This window comes from Biomphalaria glabrata, chromosome 8 (assembly GCF_947242115.1).
Source record: "Biomphalaria glabrata chromosome 8, xgBioGlab47.1, whole genome shotgun sequence".
Taxonomy (NCBI): domain Eukaryota; kingdom Metazoa; phylum Mollusca; class Gastropoda; family Planorbidae; genus Biomphalaria; species Biomphalaria glabrata.
Window position 1 is genome coordinate 40,635,049 of NC_074718.1, and position 20,503 is coordinate 40,655,551.

General features: G+C 37.7%; 3 protein-coding genes and 1 long non-coding RNA gene across 4 annotated transcripts in view; 3 read left to right on the plus strand and 1 right to left on the minus strand.

Annotated features, from left to right (window-relative positions):
- LOC106057354 (gamma-aminobutyric acid receptor subunit beta) overlaps positions 1-20,503 on the minus strand; it is a 220,201-nt gene that overhangs the window by 44,538 nt on the left and 155,160 nt on the right. The window lies entirely within an intron of this gene.
- On the plus strand, positions 1,810-5,432 carry LOC106057368 (uncharacterized). The gene is made up of 3 exons (XR_008779329.1): positions 1,810-1,964; positions 3,883-4,018; positions 5,295-5,432. It is a non-coding gene; the product is annotated as an uncharacterized LOC106057368 (long non-coding RNA).
- LOC106057364 (uncharacterized) lies at positions 9,792-13,289 on the plus strand. The gene is made up of 3 exons (XM_013214532.2): positions 9,792-9,909; positions 11,508-11,643; positions 13,020-13,289. Exons 1-3 carry the CDS (start codon positions 9,859-9,861, stop codon positions 13,211-13,213), a joined length of 381 nt encoding a protein of 126 aa, XP_013069986.2. The 5' UTR covers positions 9,792-9,858; the 3' UTR covers positions 13,214-13,289.
- Positions 15,454-18,762, plus strand: LOC106057365 (uncharacterized). Its single transcript, XM_013214534.2, has 3 exons — positions 15,454-15,633; positions 16,768-16,903; positions 18,459-18,762. Exons 1-3 carry the CDS (start codon positions 15,583-15,585, stop codon positions 18,650-18,652), a joined length of 381 nt encoding a protein of 126 aa, XP_013069988.2. The 5' UTR covers positions 15,454-15,582; the 3' UTR covers positions 18,653-18,762.

The following is a 20,503-nucleotide window of genomic DNA, read 5'->3' on the forward strand; positions in this document are numbered from 1 at the left end:
TCAGATTCATTGTTGTTGGTCTAGCAATCCATTACAAATTGAATGACACGACTGATTCAAACTAATTGGTAGGCTACAATTACACTTCCGTATAAGCTTTTATATATATATATATATAGCCTGGCATTACCCGCGGCCTGCGGGTCTAAGTTTGTGTTTACTAATGTAGTGGATTGGATTTAGATGTATGTAAAACTTAGCTAATGATCCTTTCACATTATTTCTCTTTCGCTACGAAAATAAAATTAGTTTTGTGAAAATGGGTTTATCCGAAGCCGATACATTCATATCTAGTAAAAACGAAAAGAGCGATAGCTTTGTTAAATGAATGGGATTATAAAGTGAACAATTAAACGAAATAATTTTTAGTACGCGATTCATGAATGAATATAGATCTAGGCCTTTAACTCGGCTTCGCAGCTTTCGTAAACGAATGTAGCTTTAGAAAACCAAATTTGAATGTTTATTTGATCAAAATATGAAATGAATGGACTTTAATTAATATGTTTATGTGTTAAAGTATAAAACTATCTGTTCGAAGAGAAGTTTTATCATCTTAGAGTTGAATTAGAGTTTTAGATCTAGGGATGGGATTATAAAGTAAACAATTAAACGAATTAATATTTAGTACGCGATTCATTACGGAATTGTCTAATGAAAGAATGTTCGTCAGGAAATCTGTAATCACAGATATAAGGAACTAATTAATGTAAAAAATGCTTTTGAAACACAAAATTGAAGGTTAATTTTATTATATAATGAAATCAATGGATCTTCTTTTGTATTTTCATGTGTCAAAGTAAAAAACTATCTGCGCAAAGTGTATTTCTTAAAATTAGATCTAGGTCTAAATCCTTTCTATCTTTTCTCATGTCAACATTGTAGACATGGCCTAGATCCATAAAATACTATAGCTGTAATAGAGTCGGACAACTTTATTTTTTTTGAGGGTCTTAAGTTTGTTTTAGGGCTACAATACATACACTACGGTCTAAGTTGGTACCCAAGGAACATTCCTGCCTAGTTTTATCAAGATTGGTCAAGCGGTTTTGATGTCTATAAGTAACATACATACATACATACATACATACCCCTCACATTCTACTTTATAATATAGATAGTTATATAGTTTATTAAAGTTATATAGTTTATTATAGTTATATAGTTTATTATAGTTATATGGTTTATTATAGTTATATAGTTTGTTATAGCTATATAGTTTATTATAGTTATATAGTTTATTAAAGTTATATAGTTTATTATACAGCACCATACACTGGTCGACTAGTCTTGCATGGTGCCCCAACGGTCCAATAGACTAAGGGATAGGTAAAGGTAAAATACACTGGATCAAGCTTTGTATTCTATTGAGAATAACAGAGGCATTTTAAAAAGTGAAAGGAGAAAAGAGAGTGACAGAGCAAGATAGAAGGAGAGATATAAAGAGGTAAAATTAATAGAAATTATTTGACTAGAGCCGTCAATAATTTTATGCAACAGTCTGACAAATCTCATCTAGTAAACCTCCTTTCCAGTAGTGTGGGGATTTACATGTATAATGTGCCTTATACAATCTGTAAAGCTCTTTACTTTTCAGTGACTGTTGAACTATCAGCCCAATACCTTGTCTAGTAATGTTTTTAGCAAGACAAAGAGTCAGCAGTTGTTGTTTTATTTATGAAGACATGACAGCCCGATTGAGAAAAAAAAAGCTAATACAACTTCTAGTGAAAATTTCAAACTAATAATCACACTAAATCTGTATGACATCTGTCAATATTTCTAGAGACAAGAAAGATAAGAGAATGATCTGTTTAATAGTTGTTGTTATGTAATCGTTCGTTACACATATGTAGATTGAATTCTTAACCGGACAGAGACTTTTTTTTCTTCAGTTACTTAACATTGTCAGGATGTACGGGACATTCTTTTGGACACTGGCGGCGCTTTTTGCCTTTTCACAGGTAAAGACTATAGGAAGTACTGCCAACGTTGTATCAACATGCACTATTAACTTAATTCAAATAACAATTCGCAAAAGTACTTACAATGAAGCTTGAAACTTAGACATACTACCTCAATATAAGCTTGCCTTCCATTTTTAAAGGTTTCGAAGTGCAAGCCTCTCGAATCGGAAAATTTGTATTTCTAATTAACTCCCCTCCATTTTCAAATCTTCTGTTTAAAAAACTTGAATCTTAACGAGACCTATGTGTGAGTAAACTATCTGTTTACACATCTCTTGAGACCTTGATCATTGCTCAACGGACACAGGTTTTCTTAATGTTTTGTATGATAAAACTATGTTTTAACAATTAATAACCAAACATACCAAGATCTAGATTAAAATACCAAACAGTAAAACTTTCTTTTTTTCCCCTTTATATTTTCAGCCTCCTAAAAATGTCTTAGGCTTGGGTTTAGATCTTGATGAGGTGTAAATTAAAACATAATTTTAAGGCGTCCATAAACTCTCATAACCCTTATGTTATTAGATGTATGGGTAAGTGCGGTTCCACTCTCTGTTAGGGTTTAAAAACTTGTATTCTATAAATATAAATGCTTAGACACGTGATCAAACAGAATTATGACGAACAGGGTAGAACAATTATACATCAGTATAATCTAAAATTTTAGATCTTATAAGTATTCACATCTTAGATAGATTTAAAAGCTGGGCTGCCTGATAGTAATAGAAGCAACCTCTAGATAGATCTAGTAGCTTGACTTTCTAATAGTATAGAAGCCATCTCTATATGGATCTAGTAGCTTGACTTTCTAATAGTATAGAAGCCATCTCTAGATGGATCTAGTAGCTTGACTTTCTAATAGTATAGAAGCCATCTCTAGATAGATCTAGTAGCTTGACTTTCTAATAGTATAGAAGCCATCTCTAGATAGATCTAGTAGCTTGACTTTCTAATAGTATAGAAGCCATCTCTAGATAGATCTAGTAGCTTGACTTTCTAATAGTATAGAAGCCATCTCTAGATAGATCTAGTAGCTTGACTTTCTAATAGTATAGAAGCCATCTCTAGATAGATCTAGTAGCTTGACTTTCTAATAGAATAGAAGCCATCTCTAGTCTCTAGATAGATCTAGTAGCTTGACTTTCTAATAGTATAGAAGCCATCCCTAGATAGATCTAGTAGCTTGACTTTCTAATAGTATAGAAGCCATCTCTAGATAGATCTAGTAGCTTGACTTTCTAATAGTATAGAAGTCACATCTAGATAGATCTAGTAGCTTGACTTTGTAATAGTACAGAAGCCTTCTCTAGATAGATCTAGTAGCTTGACTTTCTAATAGTATAGAAGCCACATCTAGATAGATCTAGTAGCTTGACTTTCTAATAGTACAGAAGCCACATCTAGATAGATCTAGTAGCTTGACTTTCTAATAGTACAGAAGCCATCTCTAGATAGATCTAGTAGCTTGACTTTCTAATAGTATAGAAGTCACATCTAGATAGATCTAGTAGCTTGACTTTCTAATAGTACAGAAGCCATCTCTAGATAGATCTAGTAGCTTGACTTTCTAATAGTATAGAAGCCACATCTAGATAGATCTAGTAGCTTGACTTTCTAATAGTACAGAAGCCATCTCTAGATAGATCTAGTAGCTTGACTTTCTAATAGTATAGAAGCCATCTCTAGATAGATCTAGTAGCTTGACTTTCTAATAGTGTAAGAGCTATTCTTATTTGTACATAAACATTGTCCCTACTGTTTCTTAAATCTATTCTGTGATGTTGTCTTAGAGCTCTTAAAGTTTCAAATTTGTTAAATTTGGAACAAGTTCACAACCTCAGCACCATCAACAGGCCACAACACTTTGTGAAAAGTTCATTTGACCCGTTGACCACTTAAACTGTATTCACAGGCACTGGTTTGAAAGGTCTGCCGAGTGGAGTCAGAGTGTGACCCGGGCGAGTGCTGTCAGATTCTGAGTGAGTTTATGGTGATGAGTAAGAGGCAGGAGGTCTTGCTGAATACCATAGCACCACTTACCAAGACAGGTAAGCACGATACAATGGGCAGTCAGCAGGCGTTTATTACAAACTTTTATTAGTAATTATATGGATAATAATATCCATTGATTTTAGTGTCTTTAGAGGAAAAAAACACACGAAAAAAAAAGATTACAAAGAGAGTTTGTGTTATTACACAAACTCAGAGTCGGCCCCTGTTGGATCCGCCTATTCGCAAGGAATATTCAAGACGTGATTTTATTTTAATTGTCAAAGGTAATAGTGTTTCAAAGATTCATTTGCCGTTGTAAAAAGTTGTTTTTTTTTCTGTTTTACATGTTTTTTAAATGCCTTCATCAAAACAAATAAGTTGTCGAGGGTTCAAAGACATTGGTGCACCGAGTGAGTTCTTTTAGCATTTCATTTAAAGAATCAATTCCATTTGACGTCAAAGGAAAAAAAATCCACTACGTCACACGGCCTACTTAGACTAAAAAAAAATGTCTTCATCAATACAATGACGTTGGCGGTAATTTATATTCACCAATAAGTCGAGTGTTTAATGAAGATTATAATACACAGCCTCATGACCGAACACCTGAGATCAAGCTACTCCATGACTTGCACCTCACACTATTGAGAAGGGCTGTTAGTGGTAGAACAAGAGGAGTGAAGAGGATCAAATGAACGAGAGAAATGAATATTAACATAATTAAAAGGTAGAAATAAATGTGTTGATAAACCACTCCCAGGTTATAGGCAACAGTATTTCTAAGAATTGAAGAAAATCTTTCCTAATGTTGTAGACAGAAAGTCTGTGATATCTGAAATAACAATATACCCAGTTTTTACATTGAGGGGAAAGTGACAAGTGGACGGGCCTGCCATTGAAAGAGGTTCTAACTAAGGCAAAGGACAGAGAGGAATGGAGAAGGATGGTCGTCGAATCTTACATGGTGTCCCAACTGTCCAACAGACTATGAGATATGTAAAGGTAAAGGCAGTGACAAGTGTCCTAGAAGACACATTCGAAGCCCACGCATTCATAAGAAGATCCTCGTTGCCTGTCAGAAGGCAGTACTAATGCAGACCTGCCATAATATCAGAAAATTCCTCAGTTGACACTACAATGAATTTTGTTTCCGCTTAACAAAGCTCGACCCTGGCAGCGCCAGAAAGTGAACATTAATTCATAATAATCAAAATAAATAACTTGATCAAAAGAGTCAAAGAAACATAAACAGCATGGTAACTATTTCTCCATAATATTATTATTTGACTTTTTTTATACGATTCACTTGAAAAAAATTTATCATTCTCGCAGGTACTTGCCAGAAGTACAAGGTAGAGGGGGACCCCTGTGGACACTTTGAAAAGATCAATGGCTATTGCAGCTGCGCCCCTGGCACCTACTGTCACTCTTATGAGATTCCTGTACCTACAATGGCGGCAAGGTCGATGATAGCCCCGCATCCTGGATTTCAGTGGGTCTCAAAATGTGAGAAACAATAAGCGAACTTCTTGGTTACACGTGTACACTATCACGTCTGAATAAAAAGTTTTCCCAAATGTCTCTAGCATATTATTATTATTATTGTAAATATTTATTTAAAAAATTGTATTACCTGCATAGCCTACCAAACAGCCTACCCAGAGGGGTCGCCTTTGAGGTTGTGTGAGAACACAAACTTTCTTTGCAAATGAGTTTTTTTTTTCTACTCAATTTAGACTTTGGTACTAGATTTCTATTCTATATACAATTGATACAAGTCACATTTGGAAGCAAAAGAATGCAGAGATAAATCCCTCAGCTCGCCTGGAGGTCTGAATTGATTCTTTATCGGTTACGATGGGCGAAAAATTCGGATTCTTCTCGAATTTCTTGAGTCAGAATGGTCGAAATTCTTTCGACTATTGCACCTCGTTATGTTGACGACTTTTGTTAGACAAAAGGATGGCTTCCTGGTCGTGCGGTATGCGCTCTGGACTGTCGTTCGGTTGTCTGGATGGTCCTGGGTTCATACCCTGTCCGCTGCCATGCCCCGTCGTCCTGCGGGAGGTTTGGACTAGGAAGTAGATTGTCAACACAGAAGGAACATCTGAAGCATGTCAAACATTTGATAAACAAACATACAAACAAACAAACAAAAAAGAAACAAACAGAACCCGCGACAAGACGTCTTACTTTACAGGAAAATGATCTGACGACTATCACACTCATTACAGACGTAAGTGCACATAATATTCTTGGTCAGTCCTGCCTCTTTATTTATTGGACTTTATTTGACCCTCGACTGTTTTTTTTTACTAGGATGGGTAGTGCTTTTTTTTTTTAAGTCTCTACTTACTATTAGAAAAGGGCGTTCTGGACGCCAGGAGAAAAAAAAATCTGAAAATCAGAACATTGGAATAAGTTTGGCGCAGGCGATCTGATCCCCGACCCCGGACCCCTCCCTTTTCTGGGTGGAGGGGAAGCCGGCTGCATCTCCAGTACTACTATACAAAACAATTAAGGATTATGTACAAAAACTATTTGAAATATAACAATTAAACCGACTCATATTCAATTCGTTAATTTGGATTATAAATCTATTGGTTATTTAAACAATACAACATGAAAGTTTCATTTCTTTTTCATTACATTTAAAACTCTTCCGGACACCAGTGTGGGAGCCTACAATGCTCCACGAAATCCCCAACTGTTAAAAAAAGTGTGTGTTTTTTAAGGGGGGGGGGGCGTGGCGCCGTTGTGATGTTTCACATTTAGAAGGGCACCACCGATAAAAGTTTGAGAAAAACTGTACTAAATACGGTGAATCGTTTTTGACCTAGATTTCTTGGGGCTGCATTTTTTTAAAACACAAAGTAGATCAAGACCAGAGGTCCCCAAACTTTTACAACCCGATCCTTGGGTTCCTTGGAGGCGCGGTGGCTGAGCGGTAAAGCGCTTGGCTTCCGAACCGGGGACCGGGGTTCGAATCCTGGTGAAGACTGGGATTTTTAATTTCGGGATCTTCGGGCGCCTCTGAGTTCACTCTGAGTCCACTCTGAGTCCACCCAGCTCTAATGGGTACCTGACATTAGTAAAGGCGGTTGGTCGTTGTGCTGGCCACATGACACCCTTGTTATCCGTAGGCCACAGAAACAGATGACCTTTACATCATCTGCCCTATAGACCACAAGGTCTGAAAGGGAAACTTTACTTTACTTACTTGGGTTCCATACATTTCCCACACACGTGTCACAGATCGCCGCTCAGAAAAAAAGTTGAGCTGAGTCTAGCCTCTCTGGGAGTTTCATTATGTTCTCGGGGAAAAGTCTCAAGGGGACAGGAAAGCAATGGGTCACGGTCCAGAGTATTTCAAATATAGCCCGCAGGCCGTGTCTCGACAATAAACGATTAATTTAGACAATGCTGATTGTGTCAGGGCAAGATAGCGTCACCATTTAAAACTATTAATAAAGACAATACACAATAGATGAGAGGACAAGACGAAGATAAGGGGAGATAAAAAAAAAAGCCTTGGCTTATTTGTTCTTGATAGATTTAGTTGTTTTTTTCTTCCAATGACAGTTTTCATTAAATTTGTTAATATTGCGAAGTTTTTCTTTTGAGAAGGAGGTCGCGGGAAACAAACTTGCACATTACACTGGACCTGTTATAATGGACCTGTTTCTTGACTGTACTGTGGCTATAAATAACTGGTCGTGGTGGCTGAATGGTAATGCGCTTGGATTCAAAACCTTGGGGGTCTCTCAGGCCCATCAGTTGTAGTCTTCCATCTTCCTCCACTATAATGCCTCCCACATAGAGATCTACACTTACTATTTTCAAATGAAACGCCCCTTCCCGCGGAACAATGTTAAGGAAAAAGCACCTCCCAACCTAGTCGTTTCTTTACATATTTATTTTCATTTTGTTAATCATATATCTAAATCTAGAGAAGGCAACTTATTTAGAATAAACATCTTCAGAAACCGTTTTATTATCCCCCCCCCCTTTTCCACACGCTCCTCCCACCCCTCCCCCTCCAAAAACAAAACAAACACGTACACTCCCACTTTTAATAGGCCCTCATCTTCACTGTGACAATTTTTCGGTCAAATTTTGCGTTAGAATAGAGGACTACTCGTAGATCTAGATCTAGTCCGTTTCAAAATTGTTTCTATACACACGCGCTTTCATACAGATGTAAAAAAAAAAACATTTGATAATCACAATGGTCTTAGAATAATCTCTCATATTCACTTCAAAGACCTTCCTTCAGGGAACAGTACCAGGAAAAAGAAGAAGAGGCAGACAGAGAAAGCGATGGGAGGGCAACATAAAAGAATGGACGGGCCTGTCATTGATAGATGTTTTAAACAAGGCAAAAGACAGGGAGGAATGGAGAAAGACGGTCGACAAACTTGATTGGTGCCCCAACGGTCCAACAGACTAAGGGATAGGTAAAAAGGTAAAAAAAAAATCACTTTGACAATTATCTACACGTAGAGGAGAATTATATTAAAGATCTAGGTCTGTGAAGAAATAGACATCAATAACGCAATGGAACGAATGAACGTTACGCACCACTAAAGTGTTCGAAAGTTACGCACCACTAAAGTGTTCGAAAGTTACGCACCACTAAAGTGTTCGATAGTTACGCACCACTAAAGTGTTCGATAGTTACGCACCACTAAAGTGTTCGATAGTTACGCACCACTAAAGTGTTCGATAGTTACGCACCACTAAAGTGTTCGATAGTTACGCACCACTAAAGTGTTCGATAGTTACGCACCACTAAAGTAGTTCGAAAGTTACGCACCACTAAAGTGTTCGATAGTTACGCACCACTAAAGTGTTCGATAGTTACGCACCACTAAAGTGTTCGAAAGTTACGCACCACTAAAGTGTTCGATAGTTACGCACCACTAAAGTGTTCGATAGTTACGCACCACTAAAGTAGTTCGATAGTTACGCACCACTAAAGTGTTCGATAGTTACGCACCACTAAAGTGTTCGATAGTTACGCACCACTAAAGTGTTTTTGAAAGTTACGCACCACTAAAGTGTTCGATAGTTACGCACCACTAAAGTGTTCGATAGTTACGCACCACTAAAGTAGTTCGTGAGTGCTTAAAGCGGAAGGAATTATTGTTTTGTACTTTAAACATTAAAATGTCGGCTTCAAAATATATATTTGGTAGAAATTGAGAATAAAAAAAAAATCATTTTCGGTAAATTTAACCGATGCGGTTTCAAGCTTGTTAATTGCTTAATTGTCCTCGGCATAAGTTAAGTAAGGATAGGTTAAATTTTCTCAGGTCTTATCGTCCACGGTAAGTGGAATAATATGAGGGGATTGATAGATGAGTGGTCAGGACCAAGACTTTTATATCGTGGATTGCACACTGTAACAGATACTTAGCGCCAAACTTTATTTACATTGTAAATGATGTGGGATTCGAGGTTTCAAAAAAATATGTTTGCATGTCAATTGTTTTACATGTTTCGGATGTTCCTTCAGAGTAGAAGATAATTTACTTTTAGTTCAAAACTGCCGCAGGACTACGGGGTATTGCAGCCGGGAGGGTATGACCCGAGACCATCGAGAATCTTGTAGTAGTCTATCGCGCATACCGCAAGACTAGAGTTGTAAGATTTTTTTTTTTGAAACTTTCTAAAGCTTATTTCCAATGAAGTATTTTAAAATTTGTGGACCCTAAAATGAGAATAAAAACTAATTTTAATAATTACAACAGCTGTTCTTGTATTTGAGAAGTTTAACTCAAATCAGCCTTGAACTCGTTATCAGCAATGACGTCATATCTCATTCAGAAATGCCTGCGAATTCAAGTGACTGTTAATATGTGACATTTAACTGTTGACAGTCCATCGGGTCAAAATGTATTCTGGACTTCTCTGGACACTAGCCACACTTCTAGTCGCATCAGACGTAAGTTATCTTCTTATCTTATACGTTGAAGACGTTCTTTAAAAACAATAAAATAATTACGTCCCACGCGTATTCATGTTCCGATCTAGTCCTGCATGTTAACTACAGTCTAAAACTCTGAAAAGTTATTTTTTCTGCCTGATTCAGGTCACCCGTTCCATCATTCATGCTCATATAAAAATATAATCTGGGGGGTGTGAGTGCGTGTGAGTGAGCATCTGTGTGAAAATGAGTTTGTGTATATGTGTGTGTGTGTGTGTGTGTGAGAGAGAGAGAGAGAGAGAGAGAGAATAAGGAGTATTAGTAGCGAGTTTTTAGTGCACTCAACAGAGTCTACATTTAAGTTAGCGGTACACTAGGCTAACTAGGAGTCAGTTATTTCACAATCAAAATTGCATTCGAGCTTGTGTTAAGATGATAGATTCTATTTGTAAAGCTGTTCTTACAAAGCGTCTATCAACTCTGTCTGGCACAACACGTTCTGAGCATGTCTCACACTTCCCTCATTCTGGGATCAAGTTGAAACTTTGCACAATTAGTCATTATCCTTAATAAACAATCAATAAAAAAAAACAATTAATAAGTGGCGTTGATTAAATGAATCTTTGCAGATATGATAGATGTGGCTATAAATGTACAGTTCTTTTCCTTTTATAAGCTCTATTTTTTTTTAAAAGAATTTTCCTTGTTTTATTATAGAAAATATACTTAAACTTAATGCCTTTGTTTTGATGCGGAGTCAATGACGATCTGTGAATCCTTATTATTAACTCTCGACTCGAGGAAGCGTCACAAAACCTTTACTTCAGGATTTGCCAAGCCCTGGACTATGGCCCCTCAATATCGACAGTGTCATCAAGGCTTCACATGATATAAAGCATCACTATGACACCATGGTAATAATGCAGTGGGTATCCAGTCACAGGTAGGTGTGACTGACAACACCATTGCAGACTTCCAGGCCCACCAGGGAGAGCTAACAACACGCACCGAGCAGGCTGCAAGTTTTCACCATGCTCTGGAAAAAAAAATAGAAAAGTTCTAGAATAAGTCCCGACATGCTAGTGACGTCTGGCAGCACATGAGGCGCAGCAAGCTCATATTTCCCTTTGGCCTAACTTTAACTCACGGTGCCCCTGCTGCGGGAAAGAAAGAGGAAACCGCGTCTCATATTGTTTTTTACTGCCCCAGACTTGCTGATCTCCATCTCGACAGGTCTGGGAAACCAAAAATTCTTGACCTGTATGGTGACATGCATTACGCAAGACAGCAGGGTTTCTGTCCAGGGCTTTTGCAAGAGAGGATTTGAACCCCTCAAGCCCTCATAAAAAAAAATAGCTTGATGATATGCTGATTGCCTGTGTTCCAGAACAGTTTTATTTTCTGTGGTCAGGTCCAACGTGAATATTCCTTATCGCAATTTATATTATCTTCCAAATATGTTCAGAATTAAATATTGACCTGTTGTTTATTCTTCGTTTACCGTCAACCCACTGTTAAAATATATCGTGTATGTGTTTGTCGGTTGGGGGGGGAGGGCCAAAAAACAACCCCACCCAGAAAAAAATCCTTGTTACACTCATGCCTCTGTTTTACAGGCGCTTGTGGGAAAAGAATGTAAAGCTACCACAGAGTGTGACCAGGATGAATGCTGTGAGATACTGACCGGCCCGGTCGTCATGAGCAGACGACAGGATCTGTTGATGTCAACCATTGCCCCAAACAATGAGAAAGGTAAGTGGAGAAAAATGAGAAATAGCCAGAAGAAGCTAATAAACCAATTTAGTTTCTAGACGAATAGATCAATTGGGGATTTTAAACCTAAGGATCTCATGTGTCTTCGTTTTTGTAAAGTTTATAAAATTATTTCCCTTATTACTTTTTGTACTCTTCCCACCTCCCACTTTACCCTTTCTCGGATCAAGTTAAAACTTTGCATAATTATTCATAATTGATGACAATACACGAATCAATAAATAAATTAAACAATTATTTAATCCATTAGTTGTAATTAATTAATTTTTTTAATATAAAAAGGGAGCTTATTCCTACAGTATTGCGATATATGGCAGATACATTTTGTGGTACTTCCTCTTAAATAGGCTTTGCTTTTTTTAAAAATAATTTTAGATTTTCCTAGTTTAAAAAATCCGGTTAGTATTATTTTAGCAATAGAAAACAGTAAAATAGACAAAAAAAAGGGGGATATGAAAAAATGTGTGGAAGGGGTGGGCTATTATATAAAAGAACTTTAAAAAAATGTAAGACAGTAGAAAGAAAAAGTTTGGGAGTAATAATATAATAGATAAGTACATCCAATAAATAATGTCAAGGAGATTTGAAAGATCACTGTATGCCAACTAAATATCTATTCCTTCTATATTCCATACACCAGAAACACCAGACAAGTTAGCTATTCATAATTATCCTCCATAATTGCAAATCTCCATTAGAGCGGCACTACATAGAGTTATTTAAGGGAACACTTTTTATCAGCTGATATTTGGCGTCTCTCTTCCTTATTACGAACTTTTACATATTTATTTACAAATGTATTTATCAACTCACTCTGTCTGTCTGGTAAAAAGTTTGTACACGTTATTTCTCCAACACCCAATCTCGGATCAAGCTGACATTGTGTACTTGACTGGTGGTATACGTTGAAGTTGCCACTTTAAAGTTTGAAGCTATCAAATAATTAACTATAAAACCTTCTATTTTCATCAACAATTCGCTGGCACAGTGATTGCTGAGTTGGCTTGATGAGGTTGAACCCTCTAGTTGAAATTCAGTTCTTTCAAGTTTTTTTTATACATGTATTTAAAAAGCGATCATGGTAACATGTACTCAGGTACCCTATTCTTTCTCCCCCCCCCCCTTTACTTTTCCCAACTGGTCCAGACAAGTGACATAATGAAAATGCCTTAAACAAAACAATAGGTACAAATATTTTTAATATCACAGATTTATTTTTTTTATTGTTAGTCTAGATCTTTACAAATTTAATTACAAGACTGATCCAAACTAATTGATACAACTTCGCTTTATGTAACTTTCTTAAAAGTATTTCTAAAAATATTTTTGTCTTCTTTTTTCCTCATTTCTCTTAGGCACTTGCCAGAAGTACATTGCTGAAGGCGCGGGTTGTGTCTTTTTCCAATGGCAAGCTGGGCAGTGCGGTTGTACCCCAGGCACTGAATGTACCCGACATGAAATCCCTTACACAGACTTTATGATGTGGAACATGGTAGCTTCACGACCTGGCTACATCTGGTTCCATTCCTGTCTAAAGGTGCAGGCATGATCGTCTGCTTAGAGGTTGACATGATTTACAATGGATTCTCAGAATTTGAATAAAATCAGATTAGTATTTATCATTATTGATACGCCTCTGTTTTGACTGTTGGTGTGTATGAGTGTAGGCCTATATTTGGGGGTAAGTTGGAAAAGTCTAAGTACACATGTGTGTTAGTTTGGATTAGTGTGTATGTGTGTGTCTGTGTATTTGTCAGCTTATGTTAATTTTGCGATGGTATGGGAGTATGTTAATGGCACGTGAACATTTTTGTGTGTGCGTTAATGTGTATGCTCGATAGTGTGTGTGTTTTCTGTGCACAGACGCTTTAAACATTGTTTTTAGATTTTTGGAAGTAAAGCAAAGATAAACAATGACATTTGAAATTACTTTTAAAAAAGGTTTCACTGTTATAGTGTCTAAAATTCCTAAATAAGAGAGTAACTACAAACTAAACTTATATTATTTAGTATACTAGATTTGATTTAGTTATTTAAACATTCATAATTCTCAGTGTTCAGTATTCTTCATCATCATCTCATCTCTGCCTGTGGTCCCTTATGGGGCATAGGCCACCAACCAGCTTCCTCCAGGCGTCTCGGTTCTGGGCGAGTCTCTCCAACTGTCCCCACGTCTTGCCCATCTGCTTCCAAATCACGGCGCCATGTATTCCTGGGCCGTCCCCTATTCTTCTTTCCTTGGGGGTTCCAGGTTAGGGCTTGCCTTGTTATGTTGGATGCATGCTTGCGAAGGGTGTGACTTATCCATCTCCAGCGTCTCTGAAGGATATCTACTTCAATGGGTTGCTGCTTTGTTCTTTGGTTCAGTATTCTCAGTACTTCAGTACTAATTTCAGTATTCTTAGTACTTTAGTACACTCAACGATCAGTACTTCAGTACTAGAAGTATTCAGTACTTTCAGTACTTCAGTATTCTCAGTGCTTTAGCATCCCCAGTGCTTCAGTATTCTCAGTACCTCAGTACTCTCAGTGCTTAAGTATTTTCAGTGTATCAGTATTCTAGTGCTTCGGTATACTCGGTACTAGATGGTGAATAATAGGAATACAGAGTAGACGTATAAAATATGAACGACCTCAACTGGAAACCAAACAATGCTCCAAGTAAATACTGAGCAGGACACTTAACCCTTTAAGTGCTGAGCTTTTTTTACAACAGTGCATACAAAATGGAATCGCAATTCTAGTGTTTAGTGCAGCGGTTCTCAACCTTTTATGCTCGGCGACCCCTTTTTACAATCCCCCACTCTGCCGCGACCCCCCCCCCCCACACACACACACAGCAATAGAAGAATAGACAATAACAATCCGTATTTTCGATGATCTTAGGCGACCCCGAACAAATCGTCAATCGACCCCTAAAGGGGTCGCGACCCACAGGTTGAGAACCCCTGGTTTAGTGGCTTAACTTAAAGGGTAAAAGGTGTCTCTATCACCCATCTCAGAAAGACTTTAAGTACATCGCGGGATGCACACGATCTTTTGCTCTACCTTAAACAAGTAAAATATAAAAGTTAGTTTTTAAAAATGACCACCCCCCCTTTATGAAGCTAATTATCACATTCTGTAAGAGCAAGTACTTTGATCTTTATAAATACTGGATTTAAACCCGCCAACTTTGGTTTGGCTGTCCGCACTCTTCAAATGTTGTTTTTTTAATTTTAGAACACGTGGCTACGGTTTCAAAGCGTAAAACTGAACTCCTGTGAGTGAATGTGTGTGCGTGTGTGTGTGTTTCTGATGCAAGTATGAGTAGAACTAGACGGATAATTTGATTGCATTGGCTGAAGGGATTCTGATGTAACCACAAGTGAACCAGACGTAGTTGAGGTTTTAAACAGGGGAGTGAACGTCGAAAAAATTGGCTAATTATTTTATCAACTAGTAATTTGGTTTTTATAGAGATTTATGAGGAAAAAAAAACTCACAGGAGGCTAAGGGAATAATAACATAGCAAATACAAAAGTGGTAAAAAATTAAAACAACGGTTTGTATCAATCAATTTTTTTAAATTATTTTTTTTAAATATTTGTTTGTTCTATTTCGCTTTGTTTTAATTATAGAATCCACAAAAACAATGAGCAGTAAATACCAACTTAAATACAGATGAGATGATGAGATGGTAGTTAGAGTTCTAATTAAACAAGGACAAGTGCTGAAAGTTCTTGAGCACATCTGTTCTGGTTTCCGTGTTGCGATGGTAAGTTCCTTATCAGAGATTTTGACTTACTTCTGTGTTACACGTGTTACTGACAGCACGGAACGTCATAGAGATTTTGATTTACTTCTGTGTTACAATTTTTACTGACTGCAAGGAACGTCACGGAACGAACTGGGCTTGAGGCAACTTGCAGCATCAAAATGTACCTTACATTCATCTGGACAATAGCTACGGCTATTGTAACCTCACAGGTAGGTCACCATGACTTTTCGTAACGACTATTTTAAATGTCCGGTAGATGTCCGTTGAGTTGTTTAAAAAAAAAGTTTTTTTTTTTTTTTTTTTAATATAGTGAATTAGTTTGGTAGATACACACCGGATGATTCCAGCTACCCGTCGCCTCAGCGTGGCGCCTCCGGTGGAAACGTCTAGTAGTGGAACTAGATAGGCTAAGTACGAGTAGCGAACCAGGCCAGGTCGGGCTTCCCTGGGTGAGCTTTTTTTTTTCTCTCTCACTCGGGGTTGGGATGAAAAGAACGCCCGGAACCCAGTCCAAAAAGTCCGCCACACCATTCCACAAAAGGGGCCGTCATTATAGACCCGTGGCTGGAGTGGTGGTCCCTGCACGGAAAAGTGGCGGTTACAGTATAGGAATATGAGACAAGCTCCCCGCAGTTAGCACTGTTCTCGGCCACCTATAGCGGGTGGACCCAGGAACGGGGACGGTGCGCTGTGTACACGGCACGGTCCGATTTGGCCCATTCAATCAACATGGCCGTCTACTGTTGGCAGCCCTCAGACAGGACAGGGGTGGAGAGCCCCATGTCCAGGCCTGGTTGTTGGATAAAAGCCTTGCAAACGACCTACGGGATATTGGCGCCTACTGCGCCGACGCCCTACTGGACTTCACTGAAGGTAGATACACATGATAATATTTGTATACAATGGACACGCACTGCTGTACATTCTAAATAAGCAAATCATAAATTTAAAAAAAAAGCTTTAGTAACGGGAAGAACACCACATTTACAACTATATATCTAAATAATGTACAATTTAATTCCTTTTTTAGATGTCAAACAAAATAACTATTTACCAATAATTAATTAACTAAAATTGGCTAACGTTTTAGCCTTTCTACTTTATCTGAGAATGGGTGTGGGAGAAAAAAAAACAATGAGTTATTTTTTTTTTGGAAATTAATTTTGTTTGAAATCGAAAAGGGGAAATAGATCTTACAATATTGAGATATATGTATAGTAATGTAGAGTTATTCTCCTTAGATACATTTTACAAATTCAAACGTGTTTTTACTGTGACTAGACTCAATGTTAATTTTAAAAAAAATATGTTGCTGTTTTTCCGACCCTCTCTAAATATCTCAGGCTCTTGTTGGCAAGATGTGCATGGTGGAGTCAGAGTGTGATGTAGGCGAATGCTGTCAGATACTTAGTGAGTTCATGGTGGCCAGCAAGAGACAGGATGCATTACTGAATACAGTCATCCAGCCAACTAAATCAGGTAACAACAGAAGATATCATTAGCGACAACATGGCGCTTCTAAAGGAACTTGTGAGGTCTTCTAACCATTTTAAATATGCGTATTTTAATTATTCTTTATTATACAATCGTTTGGACATTGCGCTGATCACATGAACTTTTCATGAATCGTTGACCATAGAAACGTGGAAATGTGGTAAGCACTCTTCATTAGAATCTAGATGTCCAGTGTCACAAACTGCCTCTATCTTTATTGCTTTGGGGTGGGCTGTACTGGTGCGTCTGTCTAGGGTCCGATCACTGGCGAGAATATTCCAAACCCGAATCCAGTCTTTAGCTACAAGGTCGAGTTTCTTTAGGTTGAGCTACTTTGTTCACACAGCTCACTATACTGGAGGAGGGAACAACTGGACTTTGTCATCAAGATTTGTGTTGAACAGTAGACTTTGTACAGAGCAGATAAGTAACAGCTTGCAACGGGAAACAGAAACAAAAGCCACACACACAACATTCTACAACTAAAAACTCTCTCTCTCTCCCTCTCTCTCTTCTCGCTTCATCTCTTTTCTCTACTCTCTCTCCATCCCAACTTCTCTCCCTAATTAATTTCCTCCTCTTTCTACTTCCCTCTCCCTCCCTTCTCTCTTTTACATCTCTCTTATTTCTTTTTTTTTCTATCTTTCTTTTTTCCTCCATCTCTCCTCTCCATCTCTTTCTCTCTCTCCATCTCTCCGTCTCTCTGCCTCTCTCTCTTCTAAATAAAAAAATATCAGCACAGCTTCTCTCCGCAAGAACTTGTCGACCTTGACTTCATACCCCTAGAGCTACCCATGGTCAGTTTCTCATCACCTGGGGGTAAGACACAAGTTAGCCATCCCTATAATACACAAACATAATTTGTGACACCAGCAGAAAAATTTTATTTTTAAATAGTTGCACTTTTTGAGCGAAGTGCACTGGATAGTCCGTGCATCTAATTGCCAGTCTAATATTCTTACCTCTAATCCTTGTGGCTTCTAACCCCGAGGCTCAGAGAAGACGCAATCAAGTAAATAATTTTAAACAAGTACTTATATAGTATAATTACTCAGATATTTGACAAGTTATAATAATTAGTTTTAACATTACAAATAATGGTCGACCCGCTTTACCAACGTTCAATTAGATGGCATATTTGTGACTTGGTGTATGATACATGTTTGACGATGTGTGTAAAAAAGTTCCCCTTTCAGACCTTGCGATCTATAGGGCAGATGATGTTTAGGTCATCTGTTTCTGTAGTACACGGTTAACGAGCAGGGTGTCATGTGACCAGCACTACGAAATAACCGCCTTTACTTTCCCCCACTAAAGTTGAGTGGACTCAGGGGGCGTCCTAAAATCCTGAAATTCTAAATCCCAGTCTTCACCGAGATTCGAGCCCAGCACCCCAGGTTCGGAAACCAAGCACTTAACCATTCAGCCACCTTGACGATGTGTGTGTTTGTGTACTTATGTTTGTGTTCATGCATGCACAATTTGTGCGCGTGTGACGTGTTCTGTCCTTTGAACTAACACTGACTCCATCTCAATCCAGGAACCTGTCAAAAGTACAAGATAGAGGGGGACCCATGTAACGGGTTTGAAAAAATGAATGGCTACTGTAGCTGCGCCCCTGGAACCTACTGCCACACCTATGAGATCCCGATCCCCACCGTGAGTGTCAGGTCATTGGCCATCGCACGTCCTGGATATCAGTGGATCTCAAGATGTGAAAAACAAGGCGTGTAACTCACTAATCATTTATACGCTTTAAATAAAAGTAATAGACATTGAATGCGAAAAAAAAAACTACTAAAAATACAAATAAAAGAAAAACTGAAACGTTTATAGAATCTCAATTCTGTATGTTTTATTTCATTTATTGTCAAATTATGTGTCCTGTGCTTTTTCTATATCGCGAATCTAAATGTCTTCATTTCGTTTTAGGTGTTTAATGCAATATTTACAAACTAATGCTAAACTTCACAGTTATTCACATTGTTTTTCTTGGAGTCACGGGTAGTTGCCTGGCCGAGTGGTGTAGATTATTATTATTGTCGTCTCGATGGTCTTGGGTTCAAACCTTTTCCCGCAGCCATCCTGTGAGAGGTTGGGCTAGGAAGTAAGTATAGTTCCCCCTTTCAGACCTTGTGGTCTATAGGACAGTTGATGTAAAGGTCTGTTTCTGTAGCCCACGGTTAACGAGGGTGTCATGTGGCCAGCACAACGACCAACCAACCTTTACCATTCCCCAACTAATGTCAGGTACCCATTAGAGTTGGGTGGGCTCAGAGGCGCCCGAAGATCCCGAAATTAAAAATCCCATTCTTCACCATGATTCGAACCCCGGCCCCCGTTTGGAAGCCAGCGCTTTACCGCTCAGCCACCGCCCCTCCCCCTCCCCCCCACCCCCCCAGGGCCAGGAAGTAACAACGTTTAATTCTGGGAACTACAAGTCAGCGCAAAACGTAGACAAAATGTGATGTAGAGGAGGACTATGTGTTAGTGAGCAGGAGAAATTAGAGAAGTTTCCACAAATCGTGGCAGGCAATGCGAGCTCCTTACATGGAAGAGTTAGTAGAGTGTTGTGATTCAATTCATTTTGATAAATGAACAACGTGTAGTGAAAAGTCAAATGTACTTGTATAGAATAAAAAAAAAATCTAAAATGAAAATACTTTTACAATATGAATTCGTTTTGAAAAAAAAAGGCTTATCTTAGGATAAGAACTACACATTTACAACTATTTCTCTCTATAATTTAGATTTTCTTTTCTTTTTCGATATCTAATAAAATAATTTATAACCAATAATTAATTGACTAACTGGCTGTTTTTTTTTAATTGAGTCATGATTTGTTAGGTACAATGAATCTTTCTGTATTGTTATGGTTTGTGTGTGTGTGTGTATTTCTATGGTGACAGTGGGAATAGGTAAGGAATTGGAAGTAAATGATGCAACATAGGTGGTATTGTCGTCCTTTGGTCTAGTTAGGGGGGACGTCTCCAGAACGTGAGACTGAAAGGTTGTGTTATTGTAGTAAGTTATATTTGGTTAAAGAATATTATTACTAAAGTCTACTACATTTGTTTGATCTTAAATTAACTTGATTTTGTTTATATTATAAATCAAGCTATTTAGTTTGTTCATAAAAAAGTTATTCAAGTTATTTGAAGTTTTATTAGTTAATATATATTACGCCTACAACGGTTTAGTTGTCTACAAGTCGTTAGATGATAAAAGTCAACGACCGGTAACATTATTTTTGAGATATCTTTCTATGATTTTTTAAAATATAATTGTCGTGATTTAATTTTAAGAAAAGTCTATACAATCAAAACTGACTTCTACATGATAAATAAAGCAGTCATAGTCTTGGTCAAAAAAATAGTGTACACTTACAGTGCGAGAAACATAGATAACAGACTGAACTACAAACTGAACTCGTCTTCTTGCGTTGCTATTAATACTTCATGGATTCATAGATTTTTATGTATTTCAGCATTTTCAATGCTTCAGCATTCTCGACGTTAGGCGACAAACCCATGAAATATTCAGTAATAATTTGGTAGGGTTTCAACTTACTAACTGTCGAAAGTC